This window comes from Podarcis cretensis (genome assembly GCF_951804945.1).
Source record: "Podarcis cretensis genome assembly, chromosome: 2".
Classification (NCBI taxonomy): Eukaryota; Metazoa; Chordata; class Lepidosauria; order Squamata; family Lacertidae; genus Podarcis; species Podarcis cretensis.
In genome coordinates, this window is record NC_137171.1 from 112,565,454 (window position 1) to 112,587,947 (window position 22,494).

General features: G+C 48.4%; 1 protein-coding gene and 1 long non-coding RNA gene across 3 annotated transcripts in view; one reads left to right on the top strand and one right to left on the bottom strand.

Annotated features, from left to right (window-relative positions):
- LOC307209207 overlaps positions 1–22,494 on the top strand; it is a 232,941-nt gene that overhangs the window by 176,236 nt on the left and 34,211 nt on the right. The gene's annotated exons all lie outside the window — the stretch shown is intronic.
- Positions 511–21,460, bottom strand: MDC1 (mediator of DNA damage checkpoint 1). 2 transcript variants are annotated; one of them, XM_079958083.1, is made up of 15 exons: positions 21,399–21,460; positions 20,929–21,059; positions 17,983–18,456; positions 16,448–16,541; positions 14,066–15,573; positions 13,037–13,132; positions 11,641–11,715; positions 9,230–9,697; positions 6,601–6,668; positions 5,954–6,505; positions 5,382–5,516; positions 4,482–4,664; positions 3,564–3,692; positions 1,305–1,415; positions 511–871 (listed from the first exon to the last, which is right to left on the bottom strand). In XM_079958083.1, the coding sequence occupies exons 1-15, from the start codon at positions 21,443–21,445 to the stop codon at positions 617–619; spliced, it is 4,326 nt and encodes a 1,441-aa protein (XP_079814209.1). In that variant the 5' UTR covers positions 21,446–21,460; the 3' UTR covers positions 511–616. The 2 variants fall into 2 exon arrangements, with proteins under 2 accessions (XP_079814209.1, XP_079814210.1); XM_079958084.1 differs by having other exon boundaries at positions 21,337–21,458.

Sequence of the window (22,494 nt, forward strand, 5' to 3'; positions counted from 1 at the left end):
GCAAAGTTCTTTTTTAAAAAGTTTTTTTATTCAAAATTAAAACAAGACATATTATCCAAAAACATATCATCCTTGTTTCCCCCCCATTTTGCCTGCCCCCCCGGCAAACCCCCCCCCCCGGACTTCCCTCAGTTCCAGTCTTTGGTTTCTCTGAGACTGCTGTTTTCTGCATGTTACAAAGTTGTATAGATCTCAAACTATTTAGCTGATTATTATCAACAAAAAGTTCTTAAGCAAAGTTCTTAACCCGAGGTACTATTTCTGAATTAGTGGAGTCTGTAACCTGAAGCGGATGTAACCTGAGGTACCACTGTATAATAAAAAACCTGAACCTGCTGAGGCAGAACTGCAGAAAGCCCTGCATGAAAACAGTTTGGCTTCCATATGCAGTTTGGTATAAATAATAAATTAATATTATTATTACTCCATATATCCCCCCCCCTTGGCACAGCCACAGGAAATATGCACACCCTCCCTTTCCCACAGATACACAATTCCAAAAGAACCAGGTTGCTTTTTATACCCATTTTATTGACAGTGGTAAAAAAACAAAAAACACAAAAGAGTTATTTACAAGTTTAAGGCAACGTTGCATGTAACGGGCTGTGCTTTGGTCTCAACGCCGCCTCTTGGCTGTGCTGGGCAAGGCTGGGGTTGCTGGCGCTGCAGCCGCCCTCTTCCTCCTCGTCCTGGTCGGGGGAGTGGCAACGGAGGGGGCGCTCATCCCGTTCAACCGGTGGGCGTCCACATCCAGCTTCTGCTGCAATATACCGGTCAGGATGAACTCTGCGTTGGCAATGGGGAGCCTGGCGTCCTGAGCCGCTTTGCAGCGGGGCAGGTCTTCGGGACAGGAAATCACAACGCACTTATCCTTAAGCAAATAAATAAAAAAGGTTGAGAGTCAAGTCTTGCTCTCAGATATAGAAGGAACATTTTATCATATGTGGTGGGAATGTAAGAAAATAAAAAACTTTTGGGAAATGATATATGATGAGGTGAAAAAGATGTTGAAATATACATTTTTTAAAAAAACCAGAAGCATTTCTACATGGTATTATAGGTCAGGATATTAATAGACTGGACCTAATGGTCAGGGGTCCCTTTACCTTTACTGGACTAATGGAAGTCAAAATATTGAATGAGTTGTAAAAATATGTTTAATTACTGTTGAAAATAGTATGTTAAAAAAACTAATAAAAATTTATATAAAAAAGAGAGAGTTAGGTCTCGCTCTCAGGTAATCCTTTTGCCTCAGCGTTTCTGCCAGCACCCCACGGGATGCCATGTAATCACGCACGGTTCACCTTGTAGGCTCGAGGCATTCTGGGTAAGAACTTCCCGCCGCCGCACTGCACGATGTTCCTCATGTCCTCCAGCTCCAGGTTGACGTTAGGCGTAACGTGGATCTCATAGCCCTGGAAGCGAAAAGAGACAGGTCTATTTTGTGTCAAAGGAGCACGAGAATCTGAAGCTTAGCAAGGAAGGGTTGAGCCAGAAATGGATTACGCCTGCGACTCAAGATGAAAGCTTACACCATAGCAATAACATATAATGAATCGAAAAATGTTTTAAATAACGTTTTAAAAAGAAAACAAAACCCAGAAGCTTTTCTTTTGGGAATTATAGGGGCAGAACTACCTAAATTGTATAGAAATTTATTTATGTATGCTACTAGAGCAGCAAGAATGTTACTTGCCCCAAACTGGAAAGAAGCAGAAGTCCCAGAAAAGGAAGAATGGGTACAAAAACTCATGGAATATGCAGAAATGGTGAAACTGACTGGGAGAATAAGAATTTCAAGATAACAAGCTTTTTATAAAAGAATGGAAATGGTTTATTGAATATTGACTGAATTGCAAACAGATAAAAACATTGGCAGGATTAATGTAATAACCTGCAGTTTTATAAGAGTATATATCTACAGTAGATAAAGGAATGAGTAAGTTAAATGAATTTGGATATGCAGAAGATAGGAAAAAATGAATTTAAGGAACCGCAGAACGAGGGGGAAGGAAGTCAAATTTTGAAATGTTAAATTGATTGTAAAACTAATGAAATGTATAAATTTGAAAATTTAAAGAGAAAAGAAAGAAAGCTGACGCCATAATGAAATGTGTTAGTCTTTAAAAGGATTAGCAAAGCTCTAGGTTGTTTCTCCTGCAACAGACGGATACAGCTGCTCCTCTGAAAGTTGAAAGACATTTTCTGAGCCTTTGTGCTACATCTTGCCTCCCACCGTTACCCCAGGGGCGGTTTAGCATTACATCTCCTCATCCTAATACTATAACACTCCTCTGTGGGGAGGAAATTCCACCACTCAGGGCCTGCTGCAGAGAATGCCCTCTCCCAAAACTTTTCAAGGGCAGTGGAACTACTAAAGGGGACCCTTCTGCTGATCTTGCCCCCCAAACCTCCCAAGGAACTGTAGGGAAGCAGTGTCACGGTGCCAACTCGCTGTGGCCTTACAGCCCGCAAGAAGTGGGCGGGCTATCAGTTTCCTCTTATTTTTTTGTACATACAGTGGTATCTTGGGTTAAGAACTTAATTCGTTCTGGAGGTCCGTTCTTAACCTGAAACTGTTCTTAACCTGAGGTACCACTTTAGCTAATGGGGCCTCCTGCTGCCACCGCGCCGCTGCCGTGCAATTGCTGTTCTCATCCTGAAGCAAAGTTCTTAACCCGAGGTACTACTTCCAAGTTAGCAGAGTCTGTAACCTGAAGCGTCTATAATCTGAAGCATCTGTAACCCGAGGTACCACTGTAATTTTCAGTAAAATTTTCTGTTTTACACTTTAAAGTACTCATTTTTACATCCTTAAGATATCAATGACTTGCCCTCTTCTCCTTCCATGGTTCATTTTACATATCATAAATCCCCACATATTTTGCAGAAACTATACCATTCAGTATTCCGTTATTACATCCATCATAACTTACTTACACTGTTGAATTTATCTTAATGCTGCCAGCATTTTCAGTTATATAGTGGTACCTCTGGATGTGAACGGGATCCGTTCCGGAGCCCCGTTCGCTTCCTGAAGCAAACGCAACCCGCGTCTGCGCGTGCCGCCATTCGCCGCTTCTGCGCATGCGCGTGACATCATTTTGAGTGTCTGCGCGAGTGGCGAAACCCGGAAGTAACGCGTTCTGTTACTTCCAGGTCGCTGTGGGGCGCAACACGAAAATGCTCAGCCTGAAGCAACTTCAACCCGAGGTATGACTGTACACAGTTATTTCCCATATATTCAAAAATCTTTTCTAATCTTCTCTAAACGTATGTTCTTCTTGTTCTCTTATTCTATACATTAAATCCACAAGCCGCACATATTCTGTCAGCTTAAGTTGCCACTCTTCTTTGGTTGGGACATTAAACTTACAGGTTATCAGTTTCTTCCCGGACAGGGTTCCTGCTGCACATGGGAAAGAAAAATTCAAACCGGTGCAAACCCCATTCCAACAGCTCCGGGGGTTGGGGGAAATCCTCTGCCCGCTTTGCTGTGCATACCTGAGCTACGCAGTTCTGTGGGCGTGGCCCAAGGCAAAGGCTGCTAACCATGACCTCACCTGGAGCACGCCTCCCTCTTGCCGGGCCTTCTGCAGCGACGCGGAGAGCTTGAACCGGAAGTATTCCTCCTTCTCGGGGTCGGAAACGAGGAAGCTGTTTGGGGCCAGGAAGAAGGAGTTCTGCCGGCTCTGCGAGGAGAGGAAACGTGGGAAGGAGGTTGCAGAATAGGCAGGGGAAACTGCTGAAGGACCACCCCCTTCCCCTTAAAGGATGCCGCCGCACACTGCCAACTGCTTGAAAGGTATAAGGCTCTATCATGATACCACCTTCTCGTTGCTTCACCAAAGCAAGGAGAGCTCTGCTGGATCAAGCCAATGGCCCTTCTAAACGGTCTCGGCCCTGGATACCTGAAGGAGCACCTCCACCCCCATCGTTCAGCCTGATATATAAAAACGTAATAAAACATTAAACACGTCCCTATACAGGGCTGCCTTCAGATGTCTTCTAAAAGTCAGAGAGCTGTTTATCTCCTTGACATCTGAAGGGAGGGCGTTCCACAGGGAGGGCGCCACCACCGAGAAGGCTCTCTGCCTGGTTCCCTGCAACTTCACTTCTAGCAGTGAGGAAACTGCCAGAAGGCCCTCAGTGTCTGGGCTGAACGACGGGGATGGAGACGCTCGTTCAGATCACTGCTATGGATCCTGATCAGTCATCAAAGGTAGCAATACACAGTATTCTCTCCCAGACTACTCCCTGGAGAATGAAATGTCACTGCCCCCCCCCAGGAGTGCAGGAGTGGTACATTCCTGCTGTAGAACAGAAGTAGCCAGTGGCTATGGATCTGCTTGGCCTACAGCTTCCATCATCTCTGACCGCTGGGGCTGATGGGAGTTGGAGTCCACTGGTACTGGAAAGGCCCCCTGGTGGCTTACCCTGCCCCAGAGAATTCTGGGAGGGAGGCAAGTGAAGCAGCTCACCTTCTCCAGCCAGCTGAGGGTCACGATGGGGATGCCCCGTGCCATCGCACACAGGAACTTGACCGTACGCCGGATGCGGTCTGTCACCAGGTGGGTGCAGTCAAAGACAGACTCGGCCAAGGAGCCGCCCAGCTCCGTCACAATGTGCTCCCCTTCTTCGCCTGTCCCCGCCATGAACAGCACCTGGGAGGGGCAGCAAGGGAAGGAATGGGAAGTCACTGGGGCCGGGGGGGGGGGCGGAATATAACCCCAACCCTCAGAATGCAACCACCGGCAAGCCATTCAAATCCACGCTTCTCAAACCCTATAGAACAGCCCTTTTTCAAGCTTGAGTCCCCCAAATACTGCCGGACTACAACTCCCATCATCCCTAGCTAGCAGGACCAGTGGTCAGGGACGATGGGAGTTGTAGTCCCACAACATCTTGGGGAAAGGCTACTGCAAAACTTGGGCCACGACCTATGAATTCCGTTTGTGTGTCTTTGCTCAACACAAATGCAAATGTCATCTTGGATTAAAACCAACTAGTCATTATCAGAGGTAATGCCTTTGAGCTCAGTACTGGTGGCTTGTCTATAAACTGTGCAATGGGTCTTCATTACTGTTTGACTGTAACAAAAACCATTCCTGTTCCTTATCTTTTAAAAAATATTTCTATGAAAGTAGTTAAGAACTTACTGGATGTACTAAATATTGATAGCTTTCCCCTGTTTACATTCCAGTTGAGTTCAGAAGGTGGATGCTTGGATTACAAAGTCATATGTGGAAAAAAAAATTAAAAAATATGCACAAGCTACTGCTTCCATGCTGAGGGTGCCAGATGCTAAGATCCCGGAGCTCGCCCTCTCAAGGTGTTCTCCCTCCAATCCCTTCCTCCACCCCAAAACGTGTGTGCAGTACCTTTGGGACAGGACTGCCTGAGACCCCCGAGTCCTGGGTTCGCCTCCGGGGCAGGCTTCTTGTTCCCGCTGGCTTGCTCTCTGTGCTCTGCTTCCGGGACCTCCTTCCCGAGGACGGAGTGGACTGCGCTGACTCCTGTGGAGAAGGGGGGCAAGCAAAAAAATGAGGAGAGGGTCACACCGAGGCGGAAAAGTTCGCAGTCTTAGCCAATCCTTTGGCTCGAAAGCCCCTCCCCACCACCGGACATCCCGCCTCCTGGTTGTCAAGGCCCAACTCTCCCTGCCTACAGGTTACCAGGAGGATTCACACAGGAGGCAAGGCTAAGCCGGGTTTACTGCAGCCCGGCATGAGAGCTCAGCAAAGGAGCATTTTCCCTACAGGAAAGGTGCAGGAAGGGTTCTGAAACCCACCCAGCACTCGTGCATCTGGCTTCGTTTTCAGAATAGGCTGCCCAACAGGATCCTGAAAAGGCCAAATCCAATTTAACCAGTCATCTTTAAGACCAGGCATGAGACCGCCTCATCCAATAGCGTCACAAATGACCTTCTTCCTCCTGCTGCTCCCTTACCCACCTGCTCAGGTTTGGCTTCTTTCCCAGAATCCTTTGGGTTGGGCACGCTCACTGAAGAGCAGCTCGACTGCCTGCTGGCCGCTCGGGTCCTTGGACACGGGGCCTCCTGTTCTTTTGCAGTCTCGACCGCTGTCCCCTGTTTCCCTCGCCTTGTCTGCTCCCTGGGGCCAGGGCTGTCTATGGCTGTTGGCGCCCCTTCCTGAAGCCTGCTGGCGGCCCCCGTTTTCCTCTGTGAGCCCCTGGCTCGGCCTTGACGCAGGGTGGCTGCCGGTTCCCTCTTCTTGGTCTTCGTGCCGGGGCTCGGTCCTTCTTCTTCCGACTGCTCCGGCTCCTCTTCCGGCTCTCCCATAAGTCGGGTCGGCTTCCTCCGCTGCCGCAGCCCCTGGCGCCTGACGACAGGGGCCGCCGGTTCCCTGGACTTGCCCGCATCAGCAGATCCCGCACAGCCACGGGTCGGTCGCCCTGGAACGGGAGCTGGGAAAACAGTACTGCTGGCAGACCGCAGACCGCGCCTCCGTGAGACAACAACAGAGGCCGCCGCCTCCTGTTGCACCTGTAATATGAAGGGCGATTAAGGCCTACAGGAGCTATGCGGAGAAATTCAGGGAGGGAGGAATGAAGGGCTGTAGCAACGAAGTCCAAGCCCACCTGCTCAGAATTCCTTGCTTCTCCTGCCGGAGCCGGGCTCCTGTCTTCCGACTCCACGTCAACAGGAGCTAAGGAAGAAGCAGAGCGAAAAGCCTTAAGCCGAATGGCGCAACTTCCTGTTAGGATTCTTGCTCCGTGTTTGCAGTCATGAGATTGTTATCTACCACATGATGGTGTATGTTTTCATTCCACAGAGTGGGAAGTGACGGAGACAGGATGTTTGGGTATTACTGTGTTCCGGAAAGTGGAACAATTGTTCTTTGTTCTTTCTCTCTCTGCTGTCTGATGAGAAAGAGGAAGGAACTAAAGCAGAATGCTCCGAGTGTATTATATGTAAATAAAGTAGATTAGCCAAAATGCTGAGCTACGGAGTTCTGTTACGCAAACTGCAAATACTCTGCAAGATCCCTAAGTGTGCTGACGCCTCTTGGTATCAGTCGCTGTGAAGATCGGGCTGGAGAAAGTTTTTGAAGCTCCCGAACGACTGACCAGGAGGGAGAGAACATGCCAGTCGGGCACATGTCTCTCCCAGGGTCCTACACAAGAGTAGGACGATCCTAACACTTCCACTCCAGCCACCAGGAGGCAGCACCGACCAGAGGAACCACCACTCCTTTCCTGGAAGGAGATCTCAGGTTCCAAAACATGAACCCCACTAAACCCCGGCTCGACCCTCCCAGAGGATTCACACAGAGTTGAGCCTCCCAGGCTCGTCAGCTATTCCTAATTTGCAGGAACGCAAATGGAAACCCACCATGATTTGGCCTCTGTCACTGCCAGTTTCCCTGCTAAGCCCCACTGGGCCTGCTCTTTGGAGACTGGGCCAGCTCCCGCATGACAGACCCTTAAGAAATCCTCCAATGAACAAACGGGGGTTTCCCACCCCCCCACCCCATGAATGGTTGTTGCCCAAGAGGAAAGGGATGGAGTCAGAGAGAACACCGGGCAGCCTTGCACAGCGCTCTTTCCCTGCAATAGCCACGTGCTACTTCACCCCTTCCCTGACATCCACCCAACTCTCATATATACAACAAACCCCTCGTCACTGGGACTTTTGATGTATATTTTTAAGGACCAACCCAATTCTGGAGATTGTATGTACCGTATTTTTCATCCTATAGGGCGCACCGGTCCATAGGACGCACCTCGTTTTTTTTTGGGGGGGGAATGAATTTTAAAAAATTATTCCCCCCCCCAGCCGTGGCTGCCACCCCAAGCCTTGCGCACACCTGCCCGAAGCACGGGGCACCCTCTGGAGGGCTCCGCATGCTTCGGGCTGCAGGCTGCCACCCCAAGCTTCCCGCGCCCGGCAGGAGGTCCCGCCGGGCGCGCAAGGCTTGCGGACACTCGCCCGAAGCACAGGGAGCCCTCCAGAGCGCTCCGCGTGCTTCGGGCAGCAGGCTGCCGCCCCAAGCCTCGCGCACTCGGCGGGACCTCCCACCGGGCGCGCAAGGTTTGCGGACACTCGCCGGGGCTGCAGGCTGCTGCCCGCAAGCCTTGTGAGCCCGCGGGAACTCCCGCTGGGCTTGCAAGGCTTGTGGATAGCTTCCTGAAGCCTGGAGAGCGAGAGGGGTCGGTGCGCACCGATGCCTCTCGCTCTCCAGGCTTCAGCGAAAGCCTGCATTCGCCCCATAGGACGCACACACATTTCCCCTTCATTTTTGGAGGGGAAAAAGTGCGTCCTATGGGGCGAAAAATATGGGGCGAAAAATACGGTATTTACCCTGGTTTGGGCATTGTTGTTTTTGATTGTCAAAGCCTGCCCTGGGACCTAAGGGCTTTTGCTGCTGGTGGTTATTTAACAAACAAAGAGAGGGAAAGACACACAATTCACATGCAAGGAAGCAGTTCCAAGAGGAAACACTGTATTTCTTGCTCCGTAAGACACACCTATTTTCTAGAGGTGGAATGCAAGAAAAAAAATATTCTTTAAAGGGAGCGCTGAGCAGAGCCTGTATGCATCCCAGGCTCTGCTCAGCTCTCCCTTTCACGAGTCGCGAGGAGCGTTTGTGCGGCGCTTGCAGGCTTTTCCCCAAGGAGGGAGAAGGGCAGCCCATCATTGACGGTCTGCTCTTATCCCTCCTCGGGGGAAAGCCCCCAAGACCCGCACACACGCTCCACGTGGCTCTTTAAAGGGAGCGCTGCTCTTGGGTGCTTTTCCAGGAGGTGGGGTAAGGGATTAAGGGGCTAAGCCAGAAGCTAGAACAGAAAGAGGGAGCGCTGCGCAGCGATCCCTCTTGCTGTTCTGGCTTCTGGGATAGCTGCGCAGCCAGCATTCGCTCCATAAGACGCACATACATTTCTCCTTACTTTTTAGGAGGGGAAAAGTGTGTCTTATAGAGTGAAAAATATGCTATCTAGAGAGCAGGGGGCGGTCTGCTGTCATGGAAAGCCAGACAACAATAAGCAGTGTCTCAACACACTTGCGATAGCCATATCTGCAATTGGGGCTCTTACTCTCGGGGTTCTGGGTTCGAGCCCCACGTTGGGCAAAAGATTCCCGCACTGCAGGAGGCTGGACTAGAGGACCCTCATGGTCCCTTCCAACATGACAATTCTATGATTCCATTATTAGACCTTTCTTGGACGACCAAACACTCCCCAGCCTCCAGCCATCCCTACCGCTCACCTGCCTCGTTCTGTGCCTCTAACTTCACATCACTGCTTCCACCTTCGGGGGCTGTCACACCCTCCTGTTTTGGGCTCCCAGAGACCTCGTTGGCCAAAGTCGAGGGTTGACTGCTGTCAACAGAGGGAATCTGCCCTGTGTGAATCAGCTGGGCTTCCTCTTCCTTCTTGAGCTCCTGGGCAGCAGCGCCCCCCACTGGCTGTGATGCAGGCTGAGAATGGGGCACTTGTGGAGTGTTGGTCCCTAGGAGGCTGGCCGCCTGTTGCCCCCTAGAGGCCGACCCTGCAACTACCATCTGCATCGTCTGCTCGGACGAACGCGGCAAGATTAGTTCTGTATCTTCCTCCTCTTTGCCAAGAAAGTCCTGAGTGGGGTCGTCCAAGAGCCGCCCAGGGTCCTGGCAGAATGGCTGAGTGGCTTCCATCGTGTAAGCATCCGAGTCGTCATCATTCAGAAAGGAGCTGCTCTCTATGCAGAAAGAAAGAAGAGAGGCGATCCCAACACCGTGTTCATTCTCCCCTGACTCTAATCTAGTTATCTCTCGCTTGGACTACCGCAATGCGCTCTATGTGGGGCTACCTTTGAAGGTGACCTGGAAACTGCAACTAATCCAGAATGCGGCAGCTAGACTGGTGACTGGGTGCAGCTGCCAAGACCACATAACACAGGTCTTGAAAGACCTACACTGGCTCCCAGTATGTTTCCAAGCACAATTCAAAGTGTTGGTGCTGACCTTTAAAGCCCTAAACGGCCTTGGCCCAGTATACCTGAAGGAGCGTCTCCACCCCCATCGTTCAGCCCAGACACTGAGGTCCAGCGCCGAGGACCTTCTGGCGGTTTCCTCACTGCGAGAAGCAAGGTTACAGGGAAGCAGGCAGAGGGCCTTCTTGGCAGTGGCACCCGCCCTGTGGAACACCCTCCCACTAGATGTCAAAGAGAAAAGCAACTACCAGACTTTTAGAAGATAGCTGAAGGCAGCCTTGTTTAGGGAAGCTTTTAATGTTTAATACCAATTATTGTATTTTAATATTCTGTTGAAAGCCGCCCAGAGTGGCTGGGGAAATAAATAATACATTAGTAGTAGTAGTAGTAGTAGTAGTAGTAGTAGTATTGGAATGGGGGGTCTTTGGCCTGCGAAATGTTATGGGACTACAACTTCCAACAGCCTTGACCGCTAGCCATGCTTGTTGGGGTTGATGGGAGATATAGTTTGGCCACATCTAATTCTCAGCCCTTAAATCATCTCATCACGGCCTTATAGAAATAAATTGGAGGTGCTTTTTAAAGTGGCCCTTTGACTAGCGTGATGACAGGGTGGGGTGGGGAAATCGACCAAGAGTCTTGCAGCAACTGAAAAAACCCAACAAATGGATAATGTAGATCAGTGTTTCCCAAACTTGGGCCTCCAGCTGTTTTTGAACTACAATTCCCATCATCCCTGACCACTGGTCTTGCTAGCTAGGGATGATGGGAGTTGTAGTCCAAAAACAGCTGGAGGCCCAAGGTTGGGAAACACTGATGTAGATGATGGACTATGCGGAAATGTCAAGGCTGGCTGGGAAGATCAGGCACCAAGATGATGATAAATTCAACAAAGAATGGCATAACTTTATAGAATATATTAAAGAACACTATAAACACTTTAAAATGTTAGCAGGATTGATATAGCACTTGTAATTTAAAACGACAAAGGATAAAACTGAAGGGTGATAATTTAGATAAATATAATTAAATGCAGAAAAAAGGGAAATAAATTTTGGAAGCCATAGGAGGCGTGGGGGGAAGCCCGGGGGTTCAGGGAACCCCATAAATGTATTGATATGGACTATGGTTTAATGCAAACAATTGTGAGTGAGTGAGTGAGAAAGAAAGAAAGAAAGAAAGAAAGAAAGAAAGAAAGAAAGAAAGAAAGACCCAACAAATTTTATTACGATCTTTTACGGGCTAATTCCCAGTTCATCTGTGCAAATCTCTTTACATGCATTTATACAAATATATTTTCCTGGTGGTAAGAAAACTGGGAGTTGTAAGTGAAGCCAGAAGGAAATGAAATGAATATATATATAGATATGCAGATAGGGACAATTCAAAGAGAGCTGACGAAGAGGACAAGAGTTTATGCCATGAGATTTTCAGCAAGAACTACTGCTCCCTTACACGCCACCCCTTCTCCCTTTGCTGCCCCTCAGGCCTGAAACCACCCCTCCAAAGTTTGGATTCCTTATACCCATCAGTCCCAGCCAGCAGAGCCAATCAGGGCAGGCCCAGACATTCGGTACTGAACCCCATTGGACCAAATGGTGGGTCATGTAGCCTATAAGGATTGAGGCAAGTGGCGCAGTCTGGAAGAGTCCATCTGGACAACTGTGGGGAAGAGGCTGCCGTGTGGACATGGGTCAAGATGGACTCACCTTTCGCAGCCCGGAGTCTGCATGGCACAGAGGGGGACTGAAAGACAAATGCCTCTTCGAGAGCACAATTGGCACCTGGGTGGAGGGTGGAAAACACAGGAAAGGTGTTCAACATTTTGAGAGGATCCATTTTTTTATATATATATAAAAATGTGGCCGACCTGTAAAAGGGTAAAAGAGTATTGGGAAATAATTTATAATGAACTGAAAAAAAATGTTTAAAAGCACTTTTACAAAAAAACAACAACCAGAGTCCTTTTTGTTGGGGATAATTCAGACAGAAATTCTCAGGTGTCAAAAAAGGTTATTTATGTATGCCACTACAGTGGCCTGTGTTTTGTTAGTCCCAAAATGGAAAACAAGTGAGGTCCCAGCTAAAGAAGAATAGCAACTTAAGCTGATGGAATATGCGCAGCTTGAAGACTTAACATATAGAATAAAAGAACAAGAACAACATACGTTTAGAGAAGATTAGAAAATGTTTATTGAATATATGAAGGGAAATTGTGTACACTTTAAAACGTTGGCAGCATTAAGATAAATTAAATTCAACAGCGTAAATAAGTTTTGATGGAAGCTATAATGGTTTAGTTATATAAAGTATGCAGGGATTTATGTAATGCAAAATGAACCATGGAAAGAGAAGAAAGGGTGTCACTGATATTTTAAGGTTGTTTAAATGAATATTCAAAATTGTAAAACAGAAAATTTAGTAAGAATTAGAGAGAGGGAGAGGGCCCCCCTTCTTTAAATCTTCAAACCTCCCCCACCACGAGTCCCCCCCCCCTTTTTTAGGCTCTGCACTCCTCCTCTCCCAACACAACAGCAATTCCTCCCCACCCCCTCTGCCCCAATCTTCATCCAAAAACTGACACAATTAAATCTAATGTGACATAGGGAAGCTGCTTTGTGGCGAATCGGATCATTGGTTTCCCTAGCTCTCAGGCATCTCAGTCTCTTCCAGCCCCCCAGCCCCCCCCCCCGGATGGAAACTGGGAGCTTCTGAATACCAAGCAAGTGTCCTGCCACTGAGTTTCAGGCCTTCCCTATGTAACACAAACCAACGCAATGAAACGAAGATAAAAATATCATAAGAGAAAATGCTTGACTAAATAACAAGGCTTTAACTTGCGGCTACCGAGTGCCGGGTGTACCTTCCTCTGGCGGGTGGGGGGGGGTAGGAGGCATTCGACAGTCAAGGTCCTCTTTCTTTTCTACATATCCCCCCCCCCATACTGCAGTGCTTAGAAACGACAGTGTTGGTGCTTGTAAGCCAAGGCCCAAATAGCAGCCACACGCAGTCTCACATGTTTTCCTCAGAGAAGCCAGATTTCTCAACCACTACCCCTGTGACAGCTGCCACGGGCTTCCCTCAGGATCCTGCAAAACCCCTTACCTGCTGTGGAGGGATCTCTCGCCTTTGCAGCCATGGGAGAGGAGGTCTCGACAGGCAAGAAACACTGAGTGTCCTGGAAAGCCAGGTCGGGCTCCTCTGTGGGATGAGAGGGGAAGGGGAGAAGAATGAACCTTGTATTTTTTATTGTGAATAAATTTATTATTATTATTATTATTATTATTATTATTATTATTATTATTGAGTTGCAGCTGCCAAGCCCCTTTCCCTTGGCTCCAAGCAGGCATGGGGAACTTTTGGCCCACCACAGCTTGTTCAACAACCCTCAGCAGCCATGAGTAAAATGGCCAACGGCCAGGGATGCAGGAAGGCCAAAGGTTCCCCAAGCCTGGCTCAGAGCTGCTGAGGGAAAAGCAAGGTTTTGAGGGAAAAGATACTGCCTGAATGATCTTGGTACCTATGGACACCTCTCTGGGCCCATAAGGCAGGACAGAAGTAGCCTAAATAAAATACTCTGGTACAACTTGGAACCCAAACACTGCAAACCCGGAAGTAAGTGTTCTGGTTTGCGAACTATTTTCGGAAGTCGAATGTGCTCCGTTTTGAGTGTTACGCTTCTGATTTGAGTGTTACGCTGAGGTCTGTCTGTTTTTGCTTATTTATTTTGCGTTTTTGTGGCTCTTTTTTACTTTGACTTTTGTGACTGTGTGGAACCCAGTTCAGCTACTGATTGATTGATTGTGTGACAGCAGTACATTGATTATTCCTTTCATTTTATGGATCAATGGTCTCGTTAGATAGTAAAATTCATGTTAAATTGCTGTTTTAAGGGTTGTTTTTAAAAGTCTGGAATGGATTGAAAAGTGTGCCTTGGTTTTGGAACACTTTGGTTTTGGAACTGATTAAGTTTGAGAACCAAGGTACCACTGTAAAATGAATCTAAAGGGCGCCTGACTTGTGGAAGGCCCTGCTCAGGACAACTGCACAAGCGCAAACCTGGTACCGCATCTCAGGTGTATTCCAAGTCGAACAAGAGACCCAGTTTTTCGTCTTGCTTTACTTCATACCCACCATCAGTGTTGCTGTCGTCTCCTGGCTGGGGCTCCTCTCCTTCTGTATCTGTATCTTCATCCTCTTTGCAAGGTTCACGGCCGACGCTTGCTTCCACCGTGGAGCCAGTCGACTTCTGCCCATTCGGACAGGATTTCACGGGGACCAGCTGCGTGTCTTGCTCTTCCGAGGGCTTCCTGGGCAACGGTTCAGCCTCTCCCTCCACGTCCGTGTCACTGTCTTCAGCCACAGATTCCTTGTGGGATGGAGATGTCGCTTCCGCATCTGTGTCGGCGTCCTCCCCTTCAACAGTTCTGGAGATCTCCTGAGGACCAGAAACATCTGGTTTCTCAAGAGGGATACATCCTCCACTGAGCCCGGTGGCTGCGTGGTCCTTGTCTGAGCCCACATCTGGATTTCCAGCATCATCATCCTCTTCTACATCTGTATCACTGTCAACAGAGAGACCAGCCAAGTGTTGACTCTCAGGTTTCCCCAAGAGCTCCTTCCCACCTAAACTGCTGGAGTGTCCACTGACAGCTTCACAACCCCTCTGGGGTTCAGCATCAGGCTCTTTTCTCTCCCCTACAGCATGAGGACCATCCCTTGCACCGTTGCCCGGGTGACTGTTGCCCGGCAGCGCAGCCTCCTCAATGGAGATCTCTCCCCCGTTTGTCCCGACAGGCTTGCAGCTTGACGGACGGAGGCTGTGAGCAACGTTTGAATTCTCCAGCGCCAAGTCGGCCATTTCCACATCTGTATCGCCACCGCTGTCCCCCGCAGCCTCGTGGGTCTTCGGAATCCCAGCTGGATCCTCCACGTCGAGGGACGGGTCTTCCACATCTGTGTCGCTGTCCTCCTCGAAAGCAGGCTTTTTGGTTCTCCTTCCATGCACATCTGGGTTAGCTCCTGCCTCTTCCCCATCTCTGTCACCGCTCCCTTTCTCATTGGGCTGGCAGCAGCCCCCAGGATGCACGACACCTTTGGCCCCTTTGCAGACAACCCCCTCCTTTACGGGACAGGGATCAAGGCCTCCGGGAGATGCAGCAATTGGATTCTCCAGTCCTTCCTCTGCATCGGTGTCGCTGTCTCCATTTTCAACCGGTCGGTGTGCCTGCAAGCCTGCAACCCCAGGGCTCCCTGCTCGTTCCACATCTGTGGCACTGTCCACCGTTTGGTGGCTCTTCCGACAGCCGGCGTCTGGAGTCCCCACCGTCGGCTCCTCCTCATCGGTGTCGCTGCCCACCTCTACGTCCCAGCCACCTTCCCTCAGGCCCCCAGACTTTGGCGTTTCAGGGGTGCTGCCCACTCTCAGCTCATCCTCCACGCCTGTATCGCTGTCCTGGTGGGAATTGGCGAGGTTTGGCTCTGATGGGGGTTCCTTGTCTCCCGACTTCACTCCTGTTCCTGTAATTCTTGGCTGGACAGAATGCCCCTCTTGGCTTGGGGTGCCATCCTGGCTCTCAAGAAACAGGCGCAGGGATGGACAAGGCGGTTCGCTGCCAGAGGGTTCCTCGTTCTCTTCATCGCTGCAGGGTACAAATAACAAGCGGGGGAGTGGTTTAAAGCTCACAGCAAGTCGTCAGATTCCCTCTACTGTAGAACCTGGGGCTCTGACCCATTTAGAGATATCTTAGTCCAGGGGTCAGCAAACTTTTTCAGCAGGGGGCCGGGTCCACTGTCCCTCAGACCTTGTGGGGGGGCCAGACAATTTTTTTTTTGGGGGGGTGAACAAATTCCTTTGCCCCACAAATAACCCAGAGATGCATTTTAAATAAAAGGACACATTCTACTCATGTAAAAACACGCTCATTCTACTCATGTAAAAACACGCTGATTCCCGGACCGTCCATGGGCCGGATTGAGAAGGCGATTGGGCTGGATCCGGCCCCCAGGCCTTAGGTTGCCTACCCATGTCTTAGTCAATGAATCTAACAGATTTATGTGGTGGATAAAGCTTTTGGTGGGAGCGGCCGCTGAGACCATATAACACCGATCCTGAAAGACCTGCATTGGCTCCCAGTACATTTCGGAGCACAATTCAAAGTGTTGGTGCTGACCCATTTCGGTACTTCCGGGTTTGGTGCAGTCCGTAACCCGAAAATGCACAACCCGCAGCGTTCGCAAGCCGAGGTATGACTGTATGTAACTGGAATGTGCTTTAGCACTAATTAAAAAATTAACACCACCCTCTGTTGACGCCTCCAAAGGTCTGCTAATTGAAGATATACCATCACTGGACATGGAGGCTCCATTTCTATCGATTGTCACTATGAACCACGGTACAGTCCACGGGTATGTTTAATCCTTCCCACAATGCTTACGCACCCTATTTCTTCCACAGGGACTGCCATATACCAGGCCTGCTTCCCTTGAGAAAAGGCAGCTAGAAAAAGACATTACCTTTCAGGCACGACAGTAGCAGAGGGAGAGAAGAACACAGAGGAACCTAAAGCAGAGCATCTTCCAGCGCCATCTTTGATAGAGGAATCTGACCCTAGTGGGGAAGACAGGAAATGTAAAGAATCAGGAACAGCAGGGATGGGGAACTCCAGATTAAATAAAACTAAACAAATCGTTTGCAATCAATCCGACATATATACAGTGGTACCTCGGGTTAAGTACTTAATTCGTTCCGGAGGTCTGTTCTTAACCTGAAACTGTTCTTAACCTGAAGCAACACTTTAGCTAATGGGGCCTCCTGCTGCCGCTGCGCCGCCGGAGCACAATTTCTGTTCTCATCCTGAAGCAAAGTTATTAACCCAAGGTAATATTTCTGTGTTAGTGGAGTCTGTAACCTGAAGCGTATGTAACCCTGGTTGCAGACATGATCCATTCCAGGGTACCGTTCACAACCCAAAAAGTCCGTAACCAGAGCGGCGCTTCTGCGCATGTGTGAAAGAGCACTTCTGCGCATGCGAGAACTGCACAGAACGCTTCGGCGCGTGTGCGCATGGCGAAACCCAGAAGTAAACATTTCTGGGTTTGCCGCGTTCTTAACCCGAAAAAACACAACACGAAGCATTCGCAAGAAGAGGTATGACTGTATGCATATGTATATATGTATGTATGTATGTATGTATGTGTGTATACAAGTTATACATTTCACTAATTTTCCAGTCACTTTGACATTTCAAAGCTTGACTTCCTTCCCCCCTCTTTCTGTGGTTCCTTAATTTTATTTTTAATATCTTCTGCGTATCCAAATTAACTTAATCTGCTCATTTATTCTTCTTCTTTAAATATATATACTCCTATGAAGTAGGAGTTGCAAGTTAACTGTTTATATTTGGACAACTTTCCTGCTGTATTTTATCAGAAGGAGAAAAAAATAATCATTTCCTTAATAACAATTTAAAGAATTTATTTAACTAAAGCAGTAACATTATAGCATGTGTATCCATGTTTGTTAACTGATGTGGTTAAACAAAAAACAAAAAACAACAAAAAAACAACAAAAAACAAATACAGTGGTACCTCAGGTTAAGAACTTAATTCATTCTGAAGGTCCGTTCTTAACCTGAAACTGTTCTTAACCTGAGGTACCACTTTAGCTAACGGGGCCTCCTGCTACCGCTGCTGCACGATTTCTGTTCTCATCCTGAAGCAAAGTTCTTAACCCAAGGTAATATTTCTGGGTTAGCGGATTCTGTAACATGAAGCGTATGTAACCTGATGCGTACGTAACCTGAGGTACCACTGTACTTATTTCCCGATGAATAGCCTTCGGACTATAATGTGACTTAAACAGAAAACTATATTTAGAAAGATTTTTCCTCCAAAAGCATTTTATTTTAAAAATCTGATTTAATTTTTTTAAAAATCTGATTTTTTAATTTTATTTTTTTTAAAAAAAAAAACCATTGATTTTTATCCACCCTGCCAGGTGGGCAGTATGGCAGATTCCCACCCCCACCACTTTCCCAACACCCACTTACCATCACTTGCTGGGAGAGGTCGGCTCCTGCCTGCCCCATTCACTAATTCCTCCCCATCTTCCTCCTTGTCGGAATCCTGCACCAGGACTCCTCCAAAGGCCATCCGCTTCCCCGGTGCAGGTGTCTCCTCAATGGCCAAAGCACCGACATCCACAATCTTCTGCGTTGGTGGCACCTCCACAGACTCATCGAGCGATTCATCGGCACCATCCGGGACCAGCACGAAGTACTGGCACCCCACGTCCCCAAAGAGCAGAGCGTCTCCATCTTGAAGGCTGTATCGGACATGTGGGATTAACACCATGCGCTGCCGGCGTGTGCGGTTCAGGCTTCCCAGGTCATACAACAGGTGGGGTCCCTTGTGGGAAGGAACCTCGATCACAGCGTGAGTTTTGGAAACCGAAGCAGCGGGCAAGCAGACCTGACAGCTTTCCAGACGGCCAATGACGTTCTCCCCATGGTAGATCCAGAAATCTAGAATTGATTAATCAATGCAAAATATTTATATCCTGCCCTCCATCCAAAGAACTCGGGGCGGGGAGTAAAGGTAAAGGGACCCCTGACCATTAGGTCCAGTCGTGGCCGACTCTGGGGTTGCGGCGCTCATCTCGCTTTACTGGCCAAGGGAGCCGACGTACAGCTTCTGGGTCATGTGGCTAGCATGGCGAAGCCGCTTTTGGCGAACCAGAGCAGCGCACGGAAACGTCGTTTACCTTCCCGCCAGAGCAGTACCTATTTATCTACTTGCACTTTGAAGTGCTTTCGAACTGCTAGGTTGGCAGGAGCAGGGACCGAGCAACAGGAGCTCACCCCGTCACGGGGATTCAAACCACCGACCTTCTGATTGGCAAGTCCTAGGCTCTGTGGTTTAACCCACAGCGCCACCCGCGTCCCTGGCAGGGAGTAATACTACCCTAGGCCAATAAAATAAAGATACATATAAACTCCGGTGTATCAAAGATAGCTCATCTGGGCATAATTTCCAGAAGCTATGTTTTCGTCACCAGACACCAAAATGGTATCAGCACCGATGCCAACCAGATTTTCAAAGGGTGTGTAGTTTCGGATGACCTATTCACACAACCTCCACACTGAAGCTCCGTATGAAAACCAGGAAGCAGCCCTTAGGTAGTAGGAATCCCGAGAAGGAAACAAGTTCTCTGAAATATTAACACACCCTCCCTTATTCTCTTCCGTACAAGGAAAGCCTTGCCTTTTATGAGTAGTATATATTCTCCATAAGTACTTCCAATAAGTTGCACACTCATCCTAGTGAATCGCAAAAGTGCTTATATAATTATGCTTGAAGTCAGACCTCAACCAACTTCCAAGTCCGTCCTTCAATATGATCAGCGATAGACACTGCATGGAAGGAACCACAGATCTCCACAATCCAGGAGATCTACTTTGCCCACTCCATTCCTGTGTTCCACCAAACTCTGTTATTTAGGCGGTTCTTTTTATTTGATTGGTGTTAGTTCTTAATAAAGTTTTTAGCTCCCTCTTGGTTTGTTTCAATTGCTTACAGCTGCTGTTCTGTGTATTTACCTCAATATTTTGATTATATGCTTAAGCAGGTTATGTTGGACTATGCCGAAATGGCAAAACTGACTGGAAAGCTTGGGAATCAGGAAGATCAAAACTTTAATAAGGAATGGGGGCGGGGATATAATTTATATTGGAGACCACTGTAAGCAGTGGAAAACATTAGCAGGATTGCTACAACACTTGTAATGTAATGAGAACTATGGACATAAAGGAGTTATAAAAAACATGATTATTGAAAAAAGATGCAGTAGAAAAGGTTTAACAACAGAAACTCATGGAGGGGAAGGTGGGAAGTCCAGAGATTTGGAGGAATCTTCTAATTGTGGATGGGTTGTGATATTATTGTAATTTTTAAAATTTGGAAAAGCAAATAAAAAATATTTTCAAAAAAGTGCTTAAGCAGGTTAAGACACCCTGACCACTTTTCTGAGCAAAAAGGCAGGCTAAAACTCCACCAACAAACCCACAAGTCCCTGACTTTCAAACCTCCACCTGCGTTCATCCATCTGTTCAGAGGTAAGCCTATTTATATGAACCATTAATCAGGTATAACCACACCTGATTTGTTTACATAACCAAGGGTAAATCAGACCATGATCAATGGGATTTAGCAAATCTGGCACACCCTAAAAATCACAGCCTCTCTGGTGGATGAAGGAAGGTGTAGAAATTTCTATAAAGAAACGCAAAAAGAGACAAGTTAGCAAAGCCATCAACAAAGGGTTAACCCATGCAGAAACTGATGAGATTCAGACAGCAGGTTACTGCCAGGTTAATCAAACTCAAGTTTACAACCTTAAGCATTTGACCCTTATGTATTGTGAACTGCTATTACTCGCTTTTTAGTCAAGGTGAGCTGTGAAAGTAGTTTACAATGACAAATCCACAGGAAGGCAACATCAGATGAGGGATGAGCGTGGAGCAGTGCGTTTTAGCCCCAGGAAAGTGGTGGCAACGCTCAGGTTAGAGGCTACTGCCTCTGGGAGGAGCAGAAGAAGAATTCATAGGTAGGCTGGGATGGGCAGATGGCAAAGATGCCAACCTCTGTTGTTCAAACTGGCCTTCCTCCCTAAGCCCCACTGCCAAGGAGTAACTTTATATTATTCACGAACCAACTTTAAAATCAACCCCACACTAACAGTAATCAGCAAAACCCCTTTTCTCCTGGCAGGAACCGAGTGTCCCAGGATGCAAGAAGACAAGGGCTGGTTTTAATTTGCATTCCTTCTCGTTCTCTCTTCACACAGATCTTAAGATAGAAATGGCTCCTCGTACAGATCAGAGTTGCAGAACCCTTCATACCCAGCCTTTGGAAGACAGCAATCTATCCAAGCAAACGCAGCAGAAAAGGCTTGATCGCTTCTTAGGAAAATTGCAACCGGAGGGCAGGGTCCTTACCTTTCTCGGGGCCGCTCAGGAGGCGCAAGCGCCCCACGGGCTTGGGGGGCTTCCCAGTGTCGCCAGCCCCATCGGAGGAATCGTCAGGATCCCCTTCTTCATCCCAGACCAAAGGCTGCGTTAGATCCATTCTGCAAGAGACAAAAGGAGCCATAACCTCGCATCGCGGCAGAGACACACACAGAGACACACACGCCCCCTTCTCCAGATCTCAGCTGCACTGATCCTGACCCTGCAGAAAGCCCCCTCCCGACCCATTTCCTGACGCCCCCTGCCCTCGATTTTCCACCCTACCCGCAAACCCATTTTCCCAACTTTTTTTTTTTTTTGCACAGTTCAATCCTAAAGCCTCACCGCCCCGCCCCCGCCCCAATAAACCGCACTGCAAGCAGCTTCAAGGGAACCAACCCCTAAAACAGAACGCGGGACAAAAGTCTCTGCAAGCGGCAGCCCCAGGAGTTGGGCTCCACTTCTCTGCATGAGGGTCCCGCCTCTCTCGGAAGCGACTGCTTTCCATTGGTCAGCCGCGCCGCCACTTCAAAGCTCTCCTCCTCTCCATTGGTCTGTTCACCAGGGGGAGGGAGAACGGAGAGGGTTAAACGGTTCCCCCGCCTGCCCGGGAGGCAAGAAGAGAATGACCACAGAGAGGAGAAACGTCGGGCTAGAGGGCCACACAGGCACGACAACCATAGAGTTACAAAGATTTCAGCTTCCGGTTACACTGCGGGAGCCGTGTTTTTGTGTGTGTGTGTGCGCGCGCGTGCGCGCGCATACGGAAATGAATGTTGCACATTCAAAAATAAAGGATAAATGTTATGTTTTATCACTTCCTGGTAGGCTCGGTCTTCGCGAGGGGTTAGAGGAAGCGCAAAGGCTGTTGTGCACCCCTAAAAACCTAAAAACTCCTAAAAAACAGATTGTGAAGCTGAGGCTCCAGTACTTTGGCCACCTCATGAGGAGAGAAGACTCCCTGGAGAAGACCCTAATGCTGGGAAAGATGGAGGGCACAAGGAGAAGGGGGCGACAGAGGACGAGATGGTTGGATAGTGTTTTCGAGGTTACCAGCATGAGTCTGACCAAGCTGCGGGGGGCAGTGGAGGACAGGAGTGCCTGGTGTGCTCTGGTCCATGGGGTCACGAAGAGTCGGACACCACTAAACGACTAAACAACAACAAAAACCTCCCAAAGGGGATCACTTTGAGAGCTCTCTTGCGATCCCCAGCTGCTCTGAAAAGTGTGTTGTAAACAATAAAAATCTGCCCTTTTCCCTTTATGGGGTATCCAAAAGCCCGTATAGAATCCTTGCGTAGGTTCCCTATTGGTAGGAGAAAATAACAGAAGCCAACCAGAGAATATTGAGAAGCAAAGCAGCTAGTAAGCCTGATCTTTATTGATCTGTTGCAACAGGGTGCTCCCTCACAAGCAGGAAAGGAGGAGGAACCCAGAACAATAGCGTGCAAGGCCTTATATAGACATTTTAAATTCTCTGCCCTGGAGCTCGAGACCACCCTTCCATACATCACATATACATCACAGAAGGGGTGTAATCCAAGACCATCCCCCACA

What these genes read in the sequence shown, in the direction of transcription:
- MDC1 (XM_079958083.1), bottom strand. Translation starts at nt 21,445, where the DNA reads ATGGAAAGCAGTCGCTTCCGAGAGAGGCGGGACCCTCATGCAGAGAA. An exon ending in CCTGAGCGGCCCCGAGAAAG is followed by an intron (nt 18,457 to 20,928) that starts GTAAGGACCCTG and finishes AATCAATTCTAG; the next exon opens with ATTTCTGGATCTACCATGGG. An exon ending in CAGACTCCGGGCTGCGAAAG is followed by an intron (nt 9,698 to 11,640) that starts GTGAGTCCATCT and finishes CTTTCTGCATAG; the next exon opens with AGAGCAGCTCCTTTCTGAAT.